Source organism: Stegostoma tigrinum, chromosome 2, assembly GCF_030684315.1.
Source record: "Stegostoma tigrinum isolate sSteTig4 chromosome 2, sSteTig4.hap1, whole genome shotgun sequence".
Classification (NCBI taxonomy): Eukaryota; Metazoa; Chordata; class Chondrichthyes; order Orectolobiformes; family Stegostomatidae; genus Stegostoma; species Stegostoma tigrinum.
Window position 1 is genome coordinate 112,841,691 of NC_081355.1, and position 17,679 is coordinate 112,859,369.

General features: G+C 40.6%; 1 protein-coding gene across 3 annotated transcripts in view; it reads left to right on the plus strand.

Moving 5' to 3' along the window:
* Positions 1 to 17,679, plus strand: part of crot (carnitine O-octanoyltransferase) — a 72,421-nt gene that overhangs the window by 22,203 nt on the left and 32,539 nt on the right. For all 3 annotated transcript variants that reach the window (XM_048522745.2, XM_048522737.2, XM_048522764.1), the window contains 5 exons: positions 959 to 1,083; positions 4,105 to 4,213; positions 9,297 to 9,390; positions 10,764 to 10,889; positions 11,482 to 11,583. In XM_048522745.2, the coding sequence (XP_048378702.1) occupies positions 959 to 1,083; positions 4,105 to 4,213; positions 9,297 to 9,390; positions 10,764 to 10,889; positions 11,482 to 11,583 (556 nt within the window). The remainder of the gene's footprint in view (positions 1 to 958; positions 1,084 to 4,104; positions 4,214 to 9,296; positions 9,391 to 10,763; positions 10,890 to 11,481; positions 11,584 to 17,679) is intronic.

The window sequence follows — 17,679 nt, forward strand, 5'->3', positions numbered from 1 at the left end:
CACCTATATTCACTACATTCCTTGTTATTCCCTGTATTTGAAAGGCTTCCTGTAGCATGGTATTTAGTCAGTTTGCACTTCTAACTGCCTCTCATCCAAATAAACTATGAGAATCTCAAGCCTATTGGACAATTATAGGGGCTAACACTTCTCTCTTCGGACCCCCATGTGCCTCACTCACAATCAAACTGTCCCTGACCGCTGACCAAATCAAAAGACCATGTTTTAAGCAGTGGAACTGCCTTCTGGCACAAAGAACCCAGCTAACTTGCCCCCTCCATCATGTATTGCAGTGCCTGTAGTCCATCCTTTTGCTGAGAAACTGAGAACCACAGCTGCTTGAACTTCAAAGACTTGCTACAGATGTGTTTGCCCTGGATCCAGGAACTGCCGCCTGCTGCAGCCTCAAAACATCACCTGAGCTGCATTTCTTATTGTGTTTTAATTGTTACATTATTCAATCCCACTTAAATTCTGTTTTATTATCTTTTACTGACCTTACTACTAATTTATATATTGTATTAAAACTTAAGGCTAAGAAAATCCTCAGCTACATTACCAGACTTATTAAACGGGTCAGTCCTCTTCCTGTAGTGGGCCAAGTAACAATTCAAATAGTTTTATTTGATCTCTGTCCGTCTCTGCCTCCTTGGCAGCCTTCACGTCAGCTCATCTCCTCCATTTTGTTAGATATCTTTTATACTTGGGCAAATTATCATGGCAGCCGTTATATATTTACAGCATAAAATTTGTATGTGAGGAAATTATGAACTGGGTTTTCTAAAATGGCATAAGTCATTTTGATTCGGGCATTAGAAGCTATGCTGCTGATCTGCTGTAGGAGTTCTTTGTGAACTGTTTAGTGCTGGTCAGTCTTATAAAATAAGCTTTTTTGTCAATGCAGTTGTTTATGCTTGCTGAGAAAATGATCTTCATTTTGTTTATTTTTCTCTCTTAGACAGCGCTTGGCTGTACACAAAACTGGTAGTGTGCCTTTAGACATGGACCAGTTTCGTATGTTATATTGTACCTGCAAAATACCTGGAGTAACCAGAGATTCTCTTGTCAGCTACTTTAAGACAGGTAATAATTTTTGCTGGTGCAATCATTACTGTAACACGCTAGGATCAGGTTAATTCTATTCAACATGGAAATGGTTTTCAGATTCTGAAAATGCTGCCTGTACGTGGCACTGTGAATATATTGTTACAAAACAAATTAAGAACAATAGTTAACAAAGTGTAGAGCTGGATGAACACAGCAGGCCAAGCTGCATCAGAGATGCAGGAAGGCTGATGTTTCGGGCCTAGACCCTTCTTCAGAAATTCTGAAGCAGGATCTAGGCCCGAAACATCAGCCTTCCTGCACCTCTGATGCTGCTTGGCCTGCTGTGTTTATCCAGCTCCACATCTTGTTATCTCAGATTCTCTAGCATCTCCTACTATCTCTAAGAACAATAGGTACCACAATGTTAAATGCCAACAGCAAAAGTTACATTTTTATAACATTAATGTACTTTGTTCCAAAGATATGTACAATTCCTAATAGACTATCTGTTATGATTCATGATTATCAACCCATCTAATTGAGAGATATAAAATGTTAAGGGAGACTGAAACGGGAGATATAGAATGCCCTTTGTGTGGCAATCTAGAATGAGAGCTTCTGGTTTTAGGATGAAGAGTAACAGATTGAAAACAGGTATGAGGAAAGCATTACTTCTCTCAAATGGCCGTGTATCTGTAGAATTCACTACCCCAGCGTGGCAGATGCTGGGACATTGAATAAATTTAGCGAGGAGATTGGAAATCAGTCTATCAGTAATGTGTTGAAAGGTTATGGAGAGTGGGCAGGAATGTGGAGTTGAAGTTGAGATAAGACCAGCCATTAACCCCCATTTAATGGTGGAACAGACTTGAGGGGCTGAGTTGCCTACTGCTGCTCCAAGTTTTTATGCAATTTGTGAATTTTGTGAGGACAGCCTTGCAAATATTTAGTAATAAAACCATAGCACAATGGACAAGCAGTGTACTTTTATTTTCTCAGAATGAAACATGAAACAAGATTTTAAAAAAACTTCGGAGCCAAGTTATTGAACAGTAGAGTGACACAAACCTACCTGAACCTTTTTTTCACTGTGTGTTTGAAACTTCCAATTCCTCTCAAAAACTACCTGCAGTGGTAGAGATGCTGAGCGAAGTCAAAGCCTACCATGCCAACATTGCTGTCTGTTTCCACCATAGTGATTTGCGGCCCAAAACAAGGCTTCACCAATTCCATTTTAGGGAAGAGCTATTTTAAGAATGATGTTTTGATCAATTCAGTTGAATGATCAGCCTGACATACTGCTTTCCTGAAGGAAGAAACTGGAAAGGCTATGGGAGATTGAACACTGAAAAGTTGGTATTGGTGAAGACCAGATGTAATAAAACTTATTTTAATATATGAAGCAGAAATAGTTGCACAGTGAAATTACGTATGATTTCTTGAAATTGTCTTTTTAACACAGAATATTGTTAAGACATTGAAGTTCTACCAGAAGCCTTACAAATTAGGAGCAGAAGTAGGCTATATGCCCATCATGGCTGATCTGGTGCCCTTCCACATCATTTCCTGCCTTTTTCACAAAGCACCTCATTCCCTCATTAAAAATCTGTCTATTTGAGCTTTTCTATGCTTCACATCCCATTGTCTACAGCCCTCTGTAGTTAAGAGTTCCACAGATTTATTATCCTCTTGGAGAAAAAAACTTTCTTATTTCTGCCTTAAATGGGCAACCACTTACTCTGACATTGTGCCCTGTGGTCTTTATCCCTTCCACAAGGCGAAACAACTTCTTAGTATCTGCACTGTTAATTTCCTAAGAAACCTGTGTTTCAGTAACATCTCCTCTCATTCTCCTATGTTATTAAATATAGGAGAATGTTCTCGTTCTTCTAAACTCCAATGAGCCTCTCCTCATAAGAAAATCCCTCCATATCCAGGATCAACTAGTAAAACTTCTTTGGACTGCGTCTAGTACCTATGAACTCTGTTTTTTTTCCTCTCTTATAATGTAAACATTGTTCCATTTGCCTTCCTTATTACCTGCTGAATTTGAATGTTATCTTCTTCCTGCCAAAGTGCATAAGCTGACACATTTTCCTACATTATGTTCCATCTGCCAACCTTTTGCCCAATCTCTCTCAACCTGTCTATGTCTCTGTAGACTGTGTCATTCACACCTTTGCCCTATTTTATGTAGCATCTGCAAAATTGATAATCGCACATTCACTTTCCTCATCCATGTCATTAATATATATCGTAAATATTTGGGGCTCCAGCACTCCAGTAGTTAAAATGCCTCTTCAATCCTAATTGTTTGACACATATATTAGTTAGTCAATCATCTGTCTATGCTAATGTACTACCCTGAACAGCATGGTATTTACCTTATCAAGGAGCTTTTTGAATGCCTTTTGGAAATTCACATATGTTACAGCTACTGGTTACACTTCATCTCTTCTGCTTATTACCTCTTGAAATAATTCTAATTTATTTGCCAGGCGTGAGTTCACTTTCATGATGCCATGTTGACTGTGCTTTATTTTATCTGTTTCTAGGAGTTTTTCTATTACATCCTTTAGCTAACTGTTCTATAGTTATTGTCCCTCTCCATTTTTGAATATGGGAATTACTTTGTTTTACAACTGTCTGGGACTTTTGCAAAGCATAGGATTCTTGGAAGATTACTACCAATGCATTTACTTTTTCTGTTGCTTGTAGCGACATAGGTAAATATTAGGAAGGACCCTCTAAGTAGGGGAGTGGATAAAGGGCTTGCATTGAGATTGCGTGGATAAGTTGTGAGAATTAGCAAAGGGCCAATCGATCCCTTTTGTTTGCCAAACTTCAATAATTTTAATTCTAATGTAGGAGTTTCAGGCAGCAAAAATGAGGAAACTGTGTATGTGCAACACATAATATGTTGACTTGCTGCTAAATTGTTTATGCAAGTTTAAGTTCCTATTTGTGGCATTTTGCTTTTATGAAAGCAGCATTTTTTGGTGATTCTTAACATTGGTAAAAGAATGATAAATAAAATGTTCTGTTTAATTTTTATAGAAGCTGAAGGACCATGCCCCTCCCATTTAGTGGTTCTTTGTCGCGGACGAGTATTTACTTTTGACACAGAGTATGAGCATCACATCTTAACACCACCAGAACTTTTCAGGTTTTTATTTGCTTTTCCTTATTACACTATATATAGTGGAAATATTGAAAATGTAGAATTTGGATTTTTTTTTAAAAAAGCTACTATTTTAAAAGTTACTGCTGTTAGATTTGGATTGCGTGTTTACTCTTCTAAAATTACTTGAGTGGTGGCTTGCCAGTATGAGTTAATAATGAGACATCATGGAAAATTGGACATCTGGGACGTGAGTGAACAGGCTTTAAAATTGTCAGTCTCTTTAATTAATCAGATTGAAGGATTGTGAAAGTAACAATGAATCACAGAAGTGAGGTGCAAGTGACCTACCCATGACATCAAGGCAGCAATAGACTGAGTGTTAAATCAAGGTGCCAAGCAAAATTAGACTTAATGTGAATTGGTGCAGGAGTGGAGTTGGAATCCTACCCTGGCACAATAGAAGATGATTCTGGTCATTGAAGGCCAGTCATCTCAGGACTTTGTTGCAGTAGAGCCAAGCTTGTGAAAGTGGTCCTGGGTCAAGCCTTCTTCCACTCCTTTATCACAGGCCCATCCATTGTAAAGGCAAAAGTAATACTCTGTTAGAAACTGAGGTCCCCCTTACCATTTCAAGTGCATTTAAAAGATCATCTGATGTATTGAAGAGAGAAAGAGATTTATCCCTTAATTAGAATCTCAGAAAAGTTGTTTTTTTTTGTTTTGAAGCTCTGCACAAATTGGCTGCTGTGTCTCCTACACCACTACAGTAACTACACTTCGACAGTGCTGACTTGGCTGTAAAATACGCTGAGAGAACAAAACAAAGAACTCCAGATTCTGGAAAATGAAATAAAATTAATTAATAGGGGAACTCAGGAGAGATGACATATCTGTGGAAAGAAAGCAGAATTAACGTTTCAAATCCAATGACTTTGCAATTAGAAACTAACCGAACTGACCATATAAATATTGTAAGTACAAGAGCAGGTCAGAGGCTGGGAGTTCTGCAGTATTACGACTATGATGGGAGCAATGCACTGATAAACCATTCCTCCACCATGTGCGTAAATGTTTGGTTTCAATCATCAAAATGGCCAGTTGTTTCCCTTTTTTTTTGCTAATATTGTTGATGAATGAAAGATCTTCACCAGGCTTCAGAACTCAGAATAATCTGTTTATTCTAACACACAGCTTATTCATAACAATGAGTGTAACTGGTTAACCTTTCAACTAATATCTGGAACTGGCAACACATAACTTTTCTTAAATGAACACACAACACAAAAGATAACAGATTCTGCAAAGATAATTAACAGAAACTTATAGGGGTGTGTGCAACATGGCTACAGTAAGATTTGCACAAACTTGCACAAGAAGTCCAGCAAGGCCTACCTTGATGTCAGCAGCATCTTGCTGTCTCTTTTATGCTTTACCTGAGCAGTGTGACATGTTTCTCACTAAGCAGTGCTGAGTTGTGAATTAAGGTGGATTATAACTTATTAATTGTCTTGATAACAGTCCAACTCACCTCATTACTATTCAGCTTCTCATCTTACCTAACTCACCAAATGAGGGACAGGGAGGACAGATAGAGGTGAAAGTCAGTGTGGTGGGTTTTCACATTGAGAAAGTGGGTGAAAATGGGCTGTTTGGGTAGTGCAAGGTAAAAAAGAAATTTGGCCCCAGCGCTGATTGCTGCGGCGCTGCACTAATTGCAGTTTGTCGTCTGGAAATGCCTCCCCTTATCCCAACTGTCTCTTATTATTTAACCAGTCCTCTACCTATTCTAATATACTGCCCATTCCACCAACAACTGTTACCTTAACAAGTGGTCTTATACATGGTACCTTCTCAAGTACTTTTTGGAAATACTAATACATCACATCTACTGCTTCCCCTTTATCTATCCTGCTTGTTACAACCTCAAATAATTCTAATAAGTTTGTCAGGCATGATTTCCCCTTCATGAAGCCATGTTAACTGTACTTGATTATGTTAAGTTCTATTGCATCCTAATAATAGGCTCTAACATTTCTCCAATGATAGAAGTTAAGCTAACTTGCCTATGGTTACATTTTTTTTCTCCCTTTCCTTTTGAATAAAGGTGTGATATTGGCATATTTTCAATCCTCTAGGACCTTTCCAGAATCAAAGGATTCTTGAATGAATACTGCTAGTATATGCATATTCTGCAGCTACTTTCCTTTAATATCCTGGTTTTTATAAGACCATAAGATGTCGGAGTAGAATTAGATGTTTTGGGCCTTTGGGTCTGCTCCACTAGTCAATCGTGGCTGATGTTTCGCAACCCCATTCTCTTGCCTCTTTCCAGTAACTATTGATCCCCTTGCCAATGAAGAACCTATCTATCTCTGTCTTAAGTACACTTGATGACTAGGCCTCCACAGCCTTCACAAATTTGCCACCCTCTGGCTGATGAAATTCATTCTAATCACATTTGTAAATGATTGATTCTTCAATCTGAGGCTATGCCCTCAGCCCTAGTCTCTACTACTTGTAGAAACACCTCCATGTCTACTCTATCTAGGCATGTGAGTATTCTGTAAGTTTCAATCAGATCCTCCGTCATCCTTCGAGTTTCTATAAAGTATAGACTGAGAGTCTTCAACTGCTTCTCATATGACAAGTCATTCATTTTCACCATCATTCTTATGAACCTCCTGTGGACCCCCTTGAATGCCAGCACATTCGTCCTTAAATACGTAGTCCAAAACTGCCCACAATATTCCAAATGTGGTCTGACCAGAGCCTTATACACCCTCATCAATACATTCCTGCTGTTGTATTCCAGCATTCTAGAAATGGATGCTAAAGTTGCATTTGCCTTCCTAATTGCAACTGAACCTACATATTAACATTAAGAGAATCCTGAACTTGGACTAAGTACCTTCGTGCTTCAGATTTCTGAAGTCTTTCCCTGTTTAGAAAATAGTCTACACCTCTTCTTCTTACCAAAGTGCATAGCATCATACTTTCCCACATTGTATTCCTTGGGCCACCTTCTTTACGCGTACTTCTAGCCTGTGCAAGACTTTCTATAACATCTTATTAAAGACCTTCTGGAAATCCAAATAGATCACACCCACTGGTTTTCCTTTGTCCAACTTAGTCATTACCTCCTCAAAAAATTCAAACTGATTTTTCAGGCATGACCTTCCCTTGACAAAGTTGTACTGACTCCACTCTATTTCATCAAGCACTTTCAAGTACCTTGCAGTCTCATCCTTAATGCTGGACTCTCAAATCTTATCAACAACTGAGGTCAGGTCAGAAAATCTGATGAAGGGTCTAGGCTCTAAACGTCAGCTTTTGTGCTCCTAAGATGCTGCTTGACCTGCTGTGTTCATCCAGCCCCATACTTTGTTTTCTTGGCTTCTCCAGCATCTGCAGTTCCCATTATCTGTAAGGAACTCGAGTCTGGAAAGGGGTTGATGAAGAACTGTCGCACAGATGCCCCATAGCCTGTTTTCCCAAGCCAACTTTTCCAACAGCCAAGGACCTTAAATGCCTTTTTTTTTCCTTCTTAAAAGCTTTGCTTGCCTTTTTCCCCAGTGACTTGACTTTCTGCAAACATCAGGTTGATCAAAACATACATTATAAACTGTTGACGTCACTCCCAAAGAACTACATGGTTCTATATCTTTAGTTTTTCCACGGAGATCAGAAATATAAATACGCATTTCCAAAAGCAGCAAGTAGGTCATGTCCTGACCAGCGTTCAGAATACTTGAAAGATTGCAGATTAATTCACCTAAAACACCCCAAAATCACCAAAAATAAAAAACACAATCAAAAAGCAAAAATCAATCATAATTCGAGAAAGGTCTTCCTGTTATGTGACAGAGGCAGCATCTGTGAGGGGCTGTTCCTGCAATCTCAGATTCTGTCTGTCACCCTCCTTCAATCACAGGCTGTTTTTCACCCACATTTGCTGTCTTGCAGCTTGTTAGTGACTGTCCTAGTTATTTGTTTCCGTCAGAATACTGTACCTTTACATATCCCAGCAGCTGTAAGGAATTGAATAATATTCCCTTACCATTTTTTAATTTTTAATCCTTTATTTAATGGGTGGTTCTACTCCTTACTGCCCCCCATTTTTGTCTTCGCTCATATAAGGCCTGCCAACATCATTATCCTTCCTTCCATTAGCTGACTACCAGGATATCATTGAAAGTGACTTACTAGAAGCAAGTCCTCTTTTCTCCAGAAATAATGGGAACTGCAGATGCTGGAGAATCCAAGATAACAAAGTGTGAAGCTGGATGAACACAGCAGGCCACGCAGCATCTTAGGAGCATAAAAGCTGACGTTTCGGGCCTAGACACTTCTTCAGAGAGGGGGATGAAGGGTCTAGGCCCGAAACGTCAGCTTTTGTGCTCCTAAGATGCTGCTTGGCCTGCTGTGTTCATCCAGCTCCACACTTCGTTATCCTCTTTTTTTCTATCCCTTTTCATTTTCCTGTTACAGGTAGATCTGTCTCCTGCACTTACTTTGCCTGCACTGCTGCAAGAAGATCCTATGGAGTTAACAGTTGGCAATGGTGGTTCAGTGGTTAGCATTGCTGTCTCATAGCACCATGGACCCAGGTTTAATTCCGGCCTCGGGTGACTGTCTGCGTGGACTTTGTACATTCTCTCCTTGTCAGTGCAGGTTTCCGCTGGGTGTTCCGGTTTCCTCCCACAATCCAAAGATGTGCAGGTTAGGTGGATTGGCCATGCTAAATTGCTGGTAGTGTCCAGGGATGTGTAGGTCAGGTTGATTAGCCATGGGAAATGCAGAGTTACAGGGATAGGGTGGGGGTGATGAGTCTGGATGTCATCCTTTTCATAGAGTTGGTGTAGACTTGTTGGGCCAAATGACCTGTTTCCACAATGGAGGGATTGTATGATTCTGAACTTGTGTCAGTGATATCTAAACTGCTCAATATTTTCTGATAGTGTTGAGCTACCTTTCAACTTACTTCACAATTATCAATGTGTCAAATTACACCATGGAAATGAAGATCAATGCAGCTGAATTAAATATTATAAGTTCCTTATGGTAGCTGGATTGTAACTTGATTAACTATTAGCAGCTCCTGCTCATCCTTATCTTTTCCATATAGACAACTGACATACATCAGGAAAAGATGTAACGATGAACCTGAAGGACCAGGTGTGTCAGCATTAACTGCTGAAGAAAGAACGCGTTGGGCAAAGGTAGTCTGAGGCAATTTCAGTTATTGTTGGCATTGATAGGCTCCTTGTTGTTCAAGTACGGCCAGGTTGTAGATGATTTCATTGTCCTAAGCAAGAGGCTCACGTTTGTCCCCCTCCACCTACGCATCAACAAATACCAGTCATGCTTGGACATCGAGCAGTTTTTTCGCCGCCTTCGCCTCCACGCTTACTTCTTTAACCGGGAGCCTAACCCTCCCTCCCACTGACCCCTTCACCCGCCTCCAACCAAAGTCTTCTTCCTGGACACTACCCCCAGGCCTCCAACCCTCCCTCGACCTCTTCATCTCCAACTTCTGTCGAGACCTGTTCTTCCTCTCACCCATCCCTTCCTCCCACCTCAAGCCGCACCTCCATTTCCTACCTACGACCTCATACCGCCTCCTTGACCTGTCCGTCTTCCCTGGACTGACCTATCCCCTCCCTACCTCTCCACCTATTCTCTCATCTCCACCTATCTTCTTTTCTCTCCATCTTCGGTCCACCTCCCCCTCTCTCCCTATTTATTCCAGAACATTCTCCCCATCCCCCTCTCTGATGAAGAGTCTAGGCCCGAAACGTCAGCTTTTGTGCTCCTGAGATGCTGCTTGGCCTGCTGTGTTCATCCAGCTTCACACTTTGTTATCTTGGATTCTCCAGCATCTGCAGTTCCCATTATCACTGATACAGTCTGGTTTGACAATCTCCTTTAGGGAAGGAAATCACCTGGCCTGCATGAGACTCCATGTGCTTGACTCTTAACTATCCTTTGAAATGGCCCAGCATGCCATTCAGGTCAGGGCGCAATTAGTGGTGAGCACCAAAAGTGGCACCCCCATGGAAGAATTTTTTTTAATGTTGCTAAATAATATGCAATATGCAATACTCTGTTCTAAAATTGAGAGATCATTAGAGGTTATAATTTATCTGGTAGCTGAAATTTACTAATAAAATCTTCAGTTCAGTCGCTGGAGTTCAGTGATGAGAAGTGGATTGGCTGCGCAGCTTTTCAGTATTACCTTTTGATACGGCAAATTGCTGTTGACCATCTCCAGGAATATCTCAAACCTATTCTTTGGTTTAGATAGTTGACAAAACAGAGAAATATATTTTCCTTCACTCTGTAAATATTTAAACTTAATTATATGTTTTACAATTGAAAGTGCTACAATCAGAAGTATAGGCAAGCAAAACCTAGAGAAGACTTGACTTTCCTTTGAGTGGTTTGCTGTGATTGTACCTGGCTCATACAATGGCAGAAATAATAAAAATAAAGAAAATTCCATGATGTGTTTTTGACAGACAATTTTTGGGGTGGGGATTTTTCAAACGCTGATTTCTGCCGGGCTAATTTTCTTTTTAACATTTTGATGCAGATAAGGGAATATCTAATTAGTTTGGATCAGAATAATTTGACTATACTGGAGAAAATTCAGAGTTCCTTGTTCATACTCTCACTGGATGATGCCAGTCCCCCTGCATCACCTGAAGATTATTCTCAAGTGAGTAGATGAATTACCTATGGGTGTGATTCTTAAATGGAGCTTTCAAATGAAAACAGACTGAATTATTTGAGATCTGTGCATGTAACCTGTACAGAAATAAAAAACCTAAGACTCTTGTGGTCATCCGTGACATCATCATGCTTCATCTCTGTAATCTTCAGCACCACTACCCTCAAATATGTGCTCGCTTTTAATTCTGATCTCTTGTATCCCTGATTTTAATTGCTGCCTCATCAGTGACCATACCTTCAGCAGCCTGAGCTCTAAGTTCCAGGATTCCTACTTCAAATTTGGCTATCTCCCTACCTCACCTTTTTCCTTAAAGGTGCTCCTTAAGAAAAATCTTCTTGACCTAATTTTACATTAGTTGTCCTCATAGCTCCCTAGGTGACACAGCACCCTATCTTGTTTTATAATGCTCCTGCTTTTGTTGCCTAAGATTGCTTGCAATTTCCCTGTGAATTCAGTATGCCCCTAAAAATTGTATTGAAAATGGGTAGCTTTACATCAACTTAGCATTTGTGATATTTGGATATATTGTGTATGCATGAAGAAGCAGTCCAAATTGCACTTTGTTTCCTACTTTCAGATATGTTTATCAGCACTAACTGGAAATCCAACTATACGATGGGGTGACAAGTCGTACAATTGCCTCAGTTTCTCCAATGGAACTTTTGGTTCAAACTGTGATGTAAGTGAATCAATCAAGGAAAATCACGCACTTAAATAGCATTTTATGCAGGAATTGTTGCATAGAAAGCAGGTTAAACAATACCTTAAAATGATTCAGAGATAGTAGGAACTGCTGATTCTGGAGACTCTGAGATAACAAGGTATCGAACTGGATGAACACAGCAGGCCAAGCAGCATCAGAGGAGCAGGAAAGCTGACGTTTCGGGTCAGAAGGGCCCAGACCTGAAACGTAAGCTTTCCTGTTCCTCTGCTCCTTGGTCTGCTGTTTTCATCCAGCTGTACATCTTATTATCTTAAAATGATTAACTAGTTAATTTTGAGTTTGTTGAGGGAGGAATGGTAACCAGAACAATTAGAAAATTAATGGTAACCAGAACAATTAGAAAATTTCTTTGATCTACTTCAATGGAGTCTATCAGGCACACATTAAGACAATTAAAGCTTAGTTTATTGAGCATTACAGCTGAAAGATGGCACTTCTGATTTTTATCGTTTTCATACTTAAAAAGGTAATTGACCATTGTCATAGAGTCATACATCCCAGAAATTGGCCTTTTGGTCCACCATGTAAATGCCGACCAACAAACACCAAGTTACCCTAATCCCATTTGCCTGCACTTGATTCATAGCCCCTATGCCCTAGCACTTTAAGTGCTTTTCCAGATGCTTCTTAAATGTTTCAAGAGTGCCTGCCTCGGACACCATCGCAGGCAGCACGTTCCACATTTCTACCAAACTTTGGGTGAGAAAAGTTTTTTTTCTTGGATCTCCTATAAATCTCTTACTCCTCACCTTAAACTTATGCCCTTTTGGTTTTAGACATGTCTGCAGTGGGGAAAAGATTCTCACAATCTACTCGATCTATGCCTGTCATAGTTTTTTTCATACCTCAATCAGATACCCCTCGGTCTCCTCTGCTGCAGATTAAACAAATCCAACCTATTCAGATTGTCCTTGCAACTGAGACTTTTCATCCCAGCGAGCATCCTAGTAAATCTCCTGTGTAACCGTTCCTTTGCAAACATGTTCTTCTGATAGTGTAATGACCAGAACGCTACACAGTATATCCTGACTGATGTTTTATCAAATTGTAATAAGACTTCCTGGTTCCTGTGTTCTATACCCCACCTAATGATGGCCAGCATCCCGCATGCCGCCTTCACCATCCTGTCCACCTATACTGACATATTCAGGGATCTATGGACTTGTACACCAAAGTCCCTTTGTTCCTCTGTACTCTCTAGGAACCTACAATTCATTGTGTATAGCCTTTCCTTATTAGACATTCCAAAATGCTTCACCTCCCACTTATCAGGATTAAACTTCATCTGCTGTTTCTCTGCACAGTCTCTCAGCTGATCAACATCAGATTTAAGCCTGAGATCATTCTCCTTCATTATCAACAACACCACCAATTTCCATGTCATCTGCAAACTTACTAATTATATCTGTTGCTTCACATCAAAGTCATTGTTGTACATAACAAGCACCAGTCCCTGTGGTACACTGCAGGTCACATGTTTCCATCAGACAAACAATCTTCCACCTTCATCCTTTGCCTTTTATTTGCAAGCCAATTTTGGATTCCGTGAGAACATTACTTAAAAAAAAATGTAAAAGTCGTTGCAATGATAGGTAAGTATTACAGTAAAAATATTGCATCAGACAGTTCAATGGATGCACTGTGAATTAATCATCATTGGAATATAATGCCTAAGCAAGGAGGTATGAAATATGAAATCCATTAATTTATGGACTGTGCTGCTCATTTATAGTCAAGTTACCATTTCCTCCAAAACTTGACAAGAAAGTATTGTGTTTTCCTCCACTTTCCATTTTGTGCAGTCTTAATTATGTTACCTTTTAGACTGTTTTCTATTTTTAATAAGACCAATCTCTCATTGTTTGCCTTCCATAAACAGTCATCTTGAGCAATGATTGATTAAGTCATTGTCATGCACAGAAAGAGCAAAGGTTCCAATAGTGAATCTAGGAATTCTACATTAAACCTTCTCATAGTCCATAAAGCAAACATTAACTTCTACTATATTTCCTGATGCTCAAATTATTTTGTATCGATGTTGCTATTGGGTCAGTTTTTATCCAATGTGTGCAGGAGGGTTTCCTGACTCAGTATGTAGATCGGCCAACAAGAGACGAGGCCACATTGGATTTGGTACTGGGTGATGAACCAGGCCAGGTGTTAGATTTGGAGGTAGGTTTGCACTTCGGTGATAGTGACGACAGTTCGATTACATTTACTTTAGTGATGGAAAGGGATAGGTATATACCACAGGGCAAGAGTTATAACTGGGAGAAAGGCAATTATGAGGCGATTAGGCAAGATTTAGGGTGCATGGGATGGGGAAGGAAACTGCAGGGGCTGGGCACAATTGTTCAAGGAACAGCTACTGCATGTCCTTGATAAGTATGTACCTGTCAGGGAGGGAAGAAGTGGTCGAGCGAGGGAACTGTGGTTTACTAAAGAAGTTGAATCTCTTGTCAAGAGGAAGAAGGAGGCTTATGTAAAGATGAGGCGTGAAGACTCAGGGCGCTTGAGAGTTACAAGTTAGCCAGGAAGGACCTAAAGAGAGAGCTAAGAAGAGCCATGAGGGGACATGAGAAATCTTTGGCAGGTAGAATCAAGGAAAACCCTGAAACTTTCTAAAGGTATATCAGGATTAAAGAATGACTAGAGTAAGATTGGGACCAGTCAAGAACACCAGTGGGAAGTTGTGCGTGGAGTCCGAAGAGATAGGAAGGCACTAAATGAATATTTTTCATCAGTATTCACACAGGAGAAAGACGATATTGTTGAGGGGAATACTGAGATACAGGCTATTAGACTAGACGGGATTGAGGTTCATAAGGAGGAGGTGTTACCAATTCTGTAAAGTGTGAAAATAGGTAAGTCCCCTGGGCCGAATGGGATTTGTCCTAGGATTCTCTGGGAAGCTAGGGAGGAGATTACAGAGCCTTTAGCTTTGATCATTATGTCGTCATTGTCTACAAGAATAGTGCCAGAAGACTGGAGGATGGCAAGTGTTGTCGCCTTGTTCAAGATGGGGAGTACAGACAATTCGGCTAATTATAGACCAACTTCGGTTGTGGGTAAAGTGTCGGAGAGGATTTTAAGAGATAGGATTCATAATCACCTAGAAAGGAATAATTTGATTAGGGATAGTCAACTGGTTTTGTGAAGGGTAGATGGTGCCTCACAAACCTTACTGAGTTCTTTGAGAACGTGACCAAACAGGTGACTGAGGGTAAAATGGTTGATGTTATATATATGGATTTCAGTAAAGTGTTTGACAAGGTTCCCCACGGTAGGCTATTGCAGAAAATACGGAGGCACGGGATTGAGGGTGATTTAGCAGTTTGGATCAGAAATCGGCTAGCTGTAAGAAGACAGAGGGTGGTGGTTGATGGGAAATGTTCATTCTGGAGTTCAGTTACTAGTGGTGTACCACAAGGATCTGTTTTGGGACCAGTGCTGTTTGTCATTTTTATAAATGGCCTGGATGAGGGCGTAGAAGGATGGGTTAGTAAATTTGCAGATGACACTGAAGTTGGTGGAGTTGTGGATAGTGCGGAAGGATGTTGCAGGTTACAGAGGGATATAGATAAGCTGCAGAGATGAGCTGAGAGCTGGCAAATGGAGTTTAATGCAGAAAAGTGTGACGTGATTCACCTTGGAAGGAGTAACAGGAACATGAGTACTGGGCTAGTGGTAAGATTCTCGGTACTATGGATGAACAGAGAGATGTCGGTGTCCATGTGCATAGATCCCTGAAAGTTGCCACCCAGGTTGATAGGGTTGTTAAGGAGGTGTACGGATGTTAGGTTTTATTGGTAGAGGGACTGAGTTTCGGAGCCATGGGGTCATGTTGCAGCTGTACAAAACTCTGGTACGGCTGTACTTGGAGTGTTGCGTACAGTTCTGGTCACTGCATTATATGAAGGATGTGGAAGCATTGGAAAGGGTGCAGAGTAGATTCACCAGGATGTTGCCTGGTATGGAGGAAAGGTCTTACGAGGAAAGGCTGAGGGCCTTGAGACTGGTTTTCATTAGAGAGAAGAAGGTTAAGAGGTGACTTAAATAGAGACATACAAGATGATCAGAGGATTAGATCAAGTGGACAGTGAGAGCCTTTTTCCTTAGATGGAGATGGCTAGCACGAGGGGACATAGCTTTAAATTGAGGGGTGATAGACATAGGACAGATGTCAGAGGTAGGTTCTTTACTCAGAGAGTAGTAAGGGCGTGGAATGCCCTGCCTGCAACAGTAGTAGACTCGCCAACTTTAAGGGCATTTAAATGGCCATTGGATAAATATGTGGATAATAATGGAATAGTGTAGGTTAGATGGACTTCAGATTGGCTTCACAGGTCGGCACAACATCGAGAGCCAAAGGGCCTGTACTGCGCTGTAATGTTCTATATTCTGTTGTCCCTTCTGTACCTTTGTTTGCAAATCTGTTGTGCGGCACTTTGCCGAATGCCTTTTCGGCATCTCATGGTAACAGCATCAATCTTACCCAATCTCATGGTTACCTTATTAAAAACTCCAGCAAGTTGGTTACACACAATTTGTCATTAAGAATGAACCTGGCATAGATTTGCTAATTAACCTACATATGTCCCAGTGACTATTAATTTGCTTTCAAGTCATTGTTTCTGGAACCTTCCTAACCACTGAAGTTAAAACTGATTGATTGGCCTGCAATTGTGAGGCTTATCTTTACATACTTTTTTGAACAAGAACATAACATTCGTAAATCTCCAGTCCTTTGCTACCACCAAATGTAAGGAGGCTTAAAAAATTGTCGCCAGTGAGTCTACAATTTCTTCTCTGTCTTCCCTAATATCCTCAAATGAATTCCATTCGGTACTGGTGTCTTATCAGCTGCTAAGTATGGGCAGCCTATCCAAGACCTCCTGCTTATCAATACCTGAATTCCCATCTCTTTCATAATAAACTGCACAGCATCTTCCCTAGAAAAGACAAATGCAAAATATTAACTGAATACCTCAGGCATGCCCCCTGTTTTTATTGCATAAATCTGTTTTGTTTGGTCCTCATTAGACCCAATCCACCTCTAACTGTTCGCTTATGATTTCTGTGCCTATTGAAGGCCTTTCGTTTTCCTTTGTTGTCAGCAGCCAATCCTTTCTGTCATTCTCTGTTTCTCTTACTACTTCTTTTAATTCCTCCCAGAGCCTCCTTTATCAGTCTGATTTTTGGTTGTCTTACCCATTTGACATTTACAATAAATTAATATTTCCTTTTTGTCCTTTTAAGTAGCTCTGAATACGTTTGCCATCATTTCCACTTTGAAATATATCTTGACTGTGCCTAAATTATATCAGAGATGTCCTGGGTGGAAGGTTTGCTCGAGTAGTTCGAGAGGGTTTAAACTAGTATGGCAGGGGGGTGGGAACCTGAGCTGTATACCAGAGGTGAGCGTTGATGCAGGTGAGGCAGTAGCAAGAGGTAGACCAGCTAGTGGGAAGGATTTTCCTGGGAAGGAACCAAGGGATCGGTTAAAGTGTGTTTGCTTTAATGCAAGGAGTATCAGGAATAAAAGTGATGAACTTAGAGCATGGATCAGTACCTGGTGCTGTGATGTTGTGGCCATAACAGAGACATGGGTTTCTCATGGGCTGGAATGGTTGCTGGATATTCCAGGGTTTAGAACATTTAAAAAGAATAGGGAGGGGGGAAAAAGAGGAGGGGGTGTAGCACTACTAATCAGAGAGGGTATCACAGCTACAGAAGCTTCCATTGTCGAGGAAGATCTGCCTACTGAGTCAGTATGGGTGGAAATTAGGAACAGCAAGGGAGTAGTCACCTCGTTAGGGGTTTACTACAGGCCCCCCAATAGCAGCAGGGAGATTGTAGAAAGCATAGGTCGACAGATTTTGGAAAAGTGTGGACGCAGTAGGGTTGTTGTAATGGGTGACTTTAACTTTCCTAATATTGATTGGAACCTCCTTCGAGCAGAAGATTTGAATGGAGCTGTTTTTGTAAGGTGTGTTCAGGAGGGTTTCCTAACGCAGTACGTTGACAGGCCGACGAGGGGAGAGGCCATTC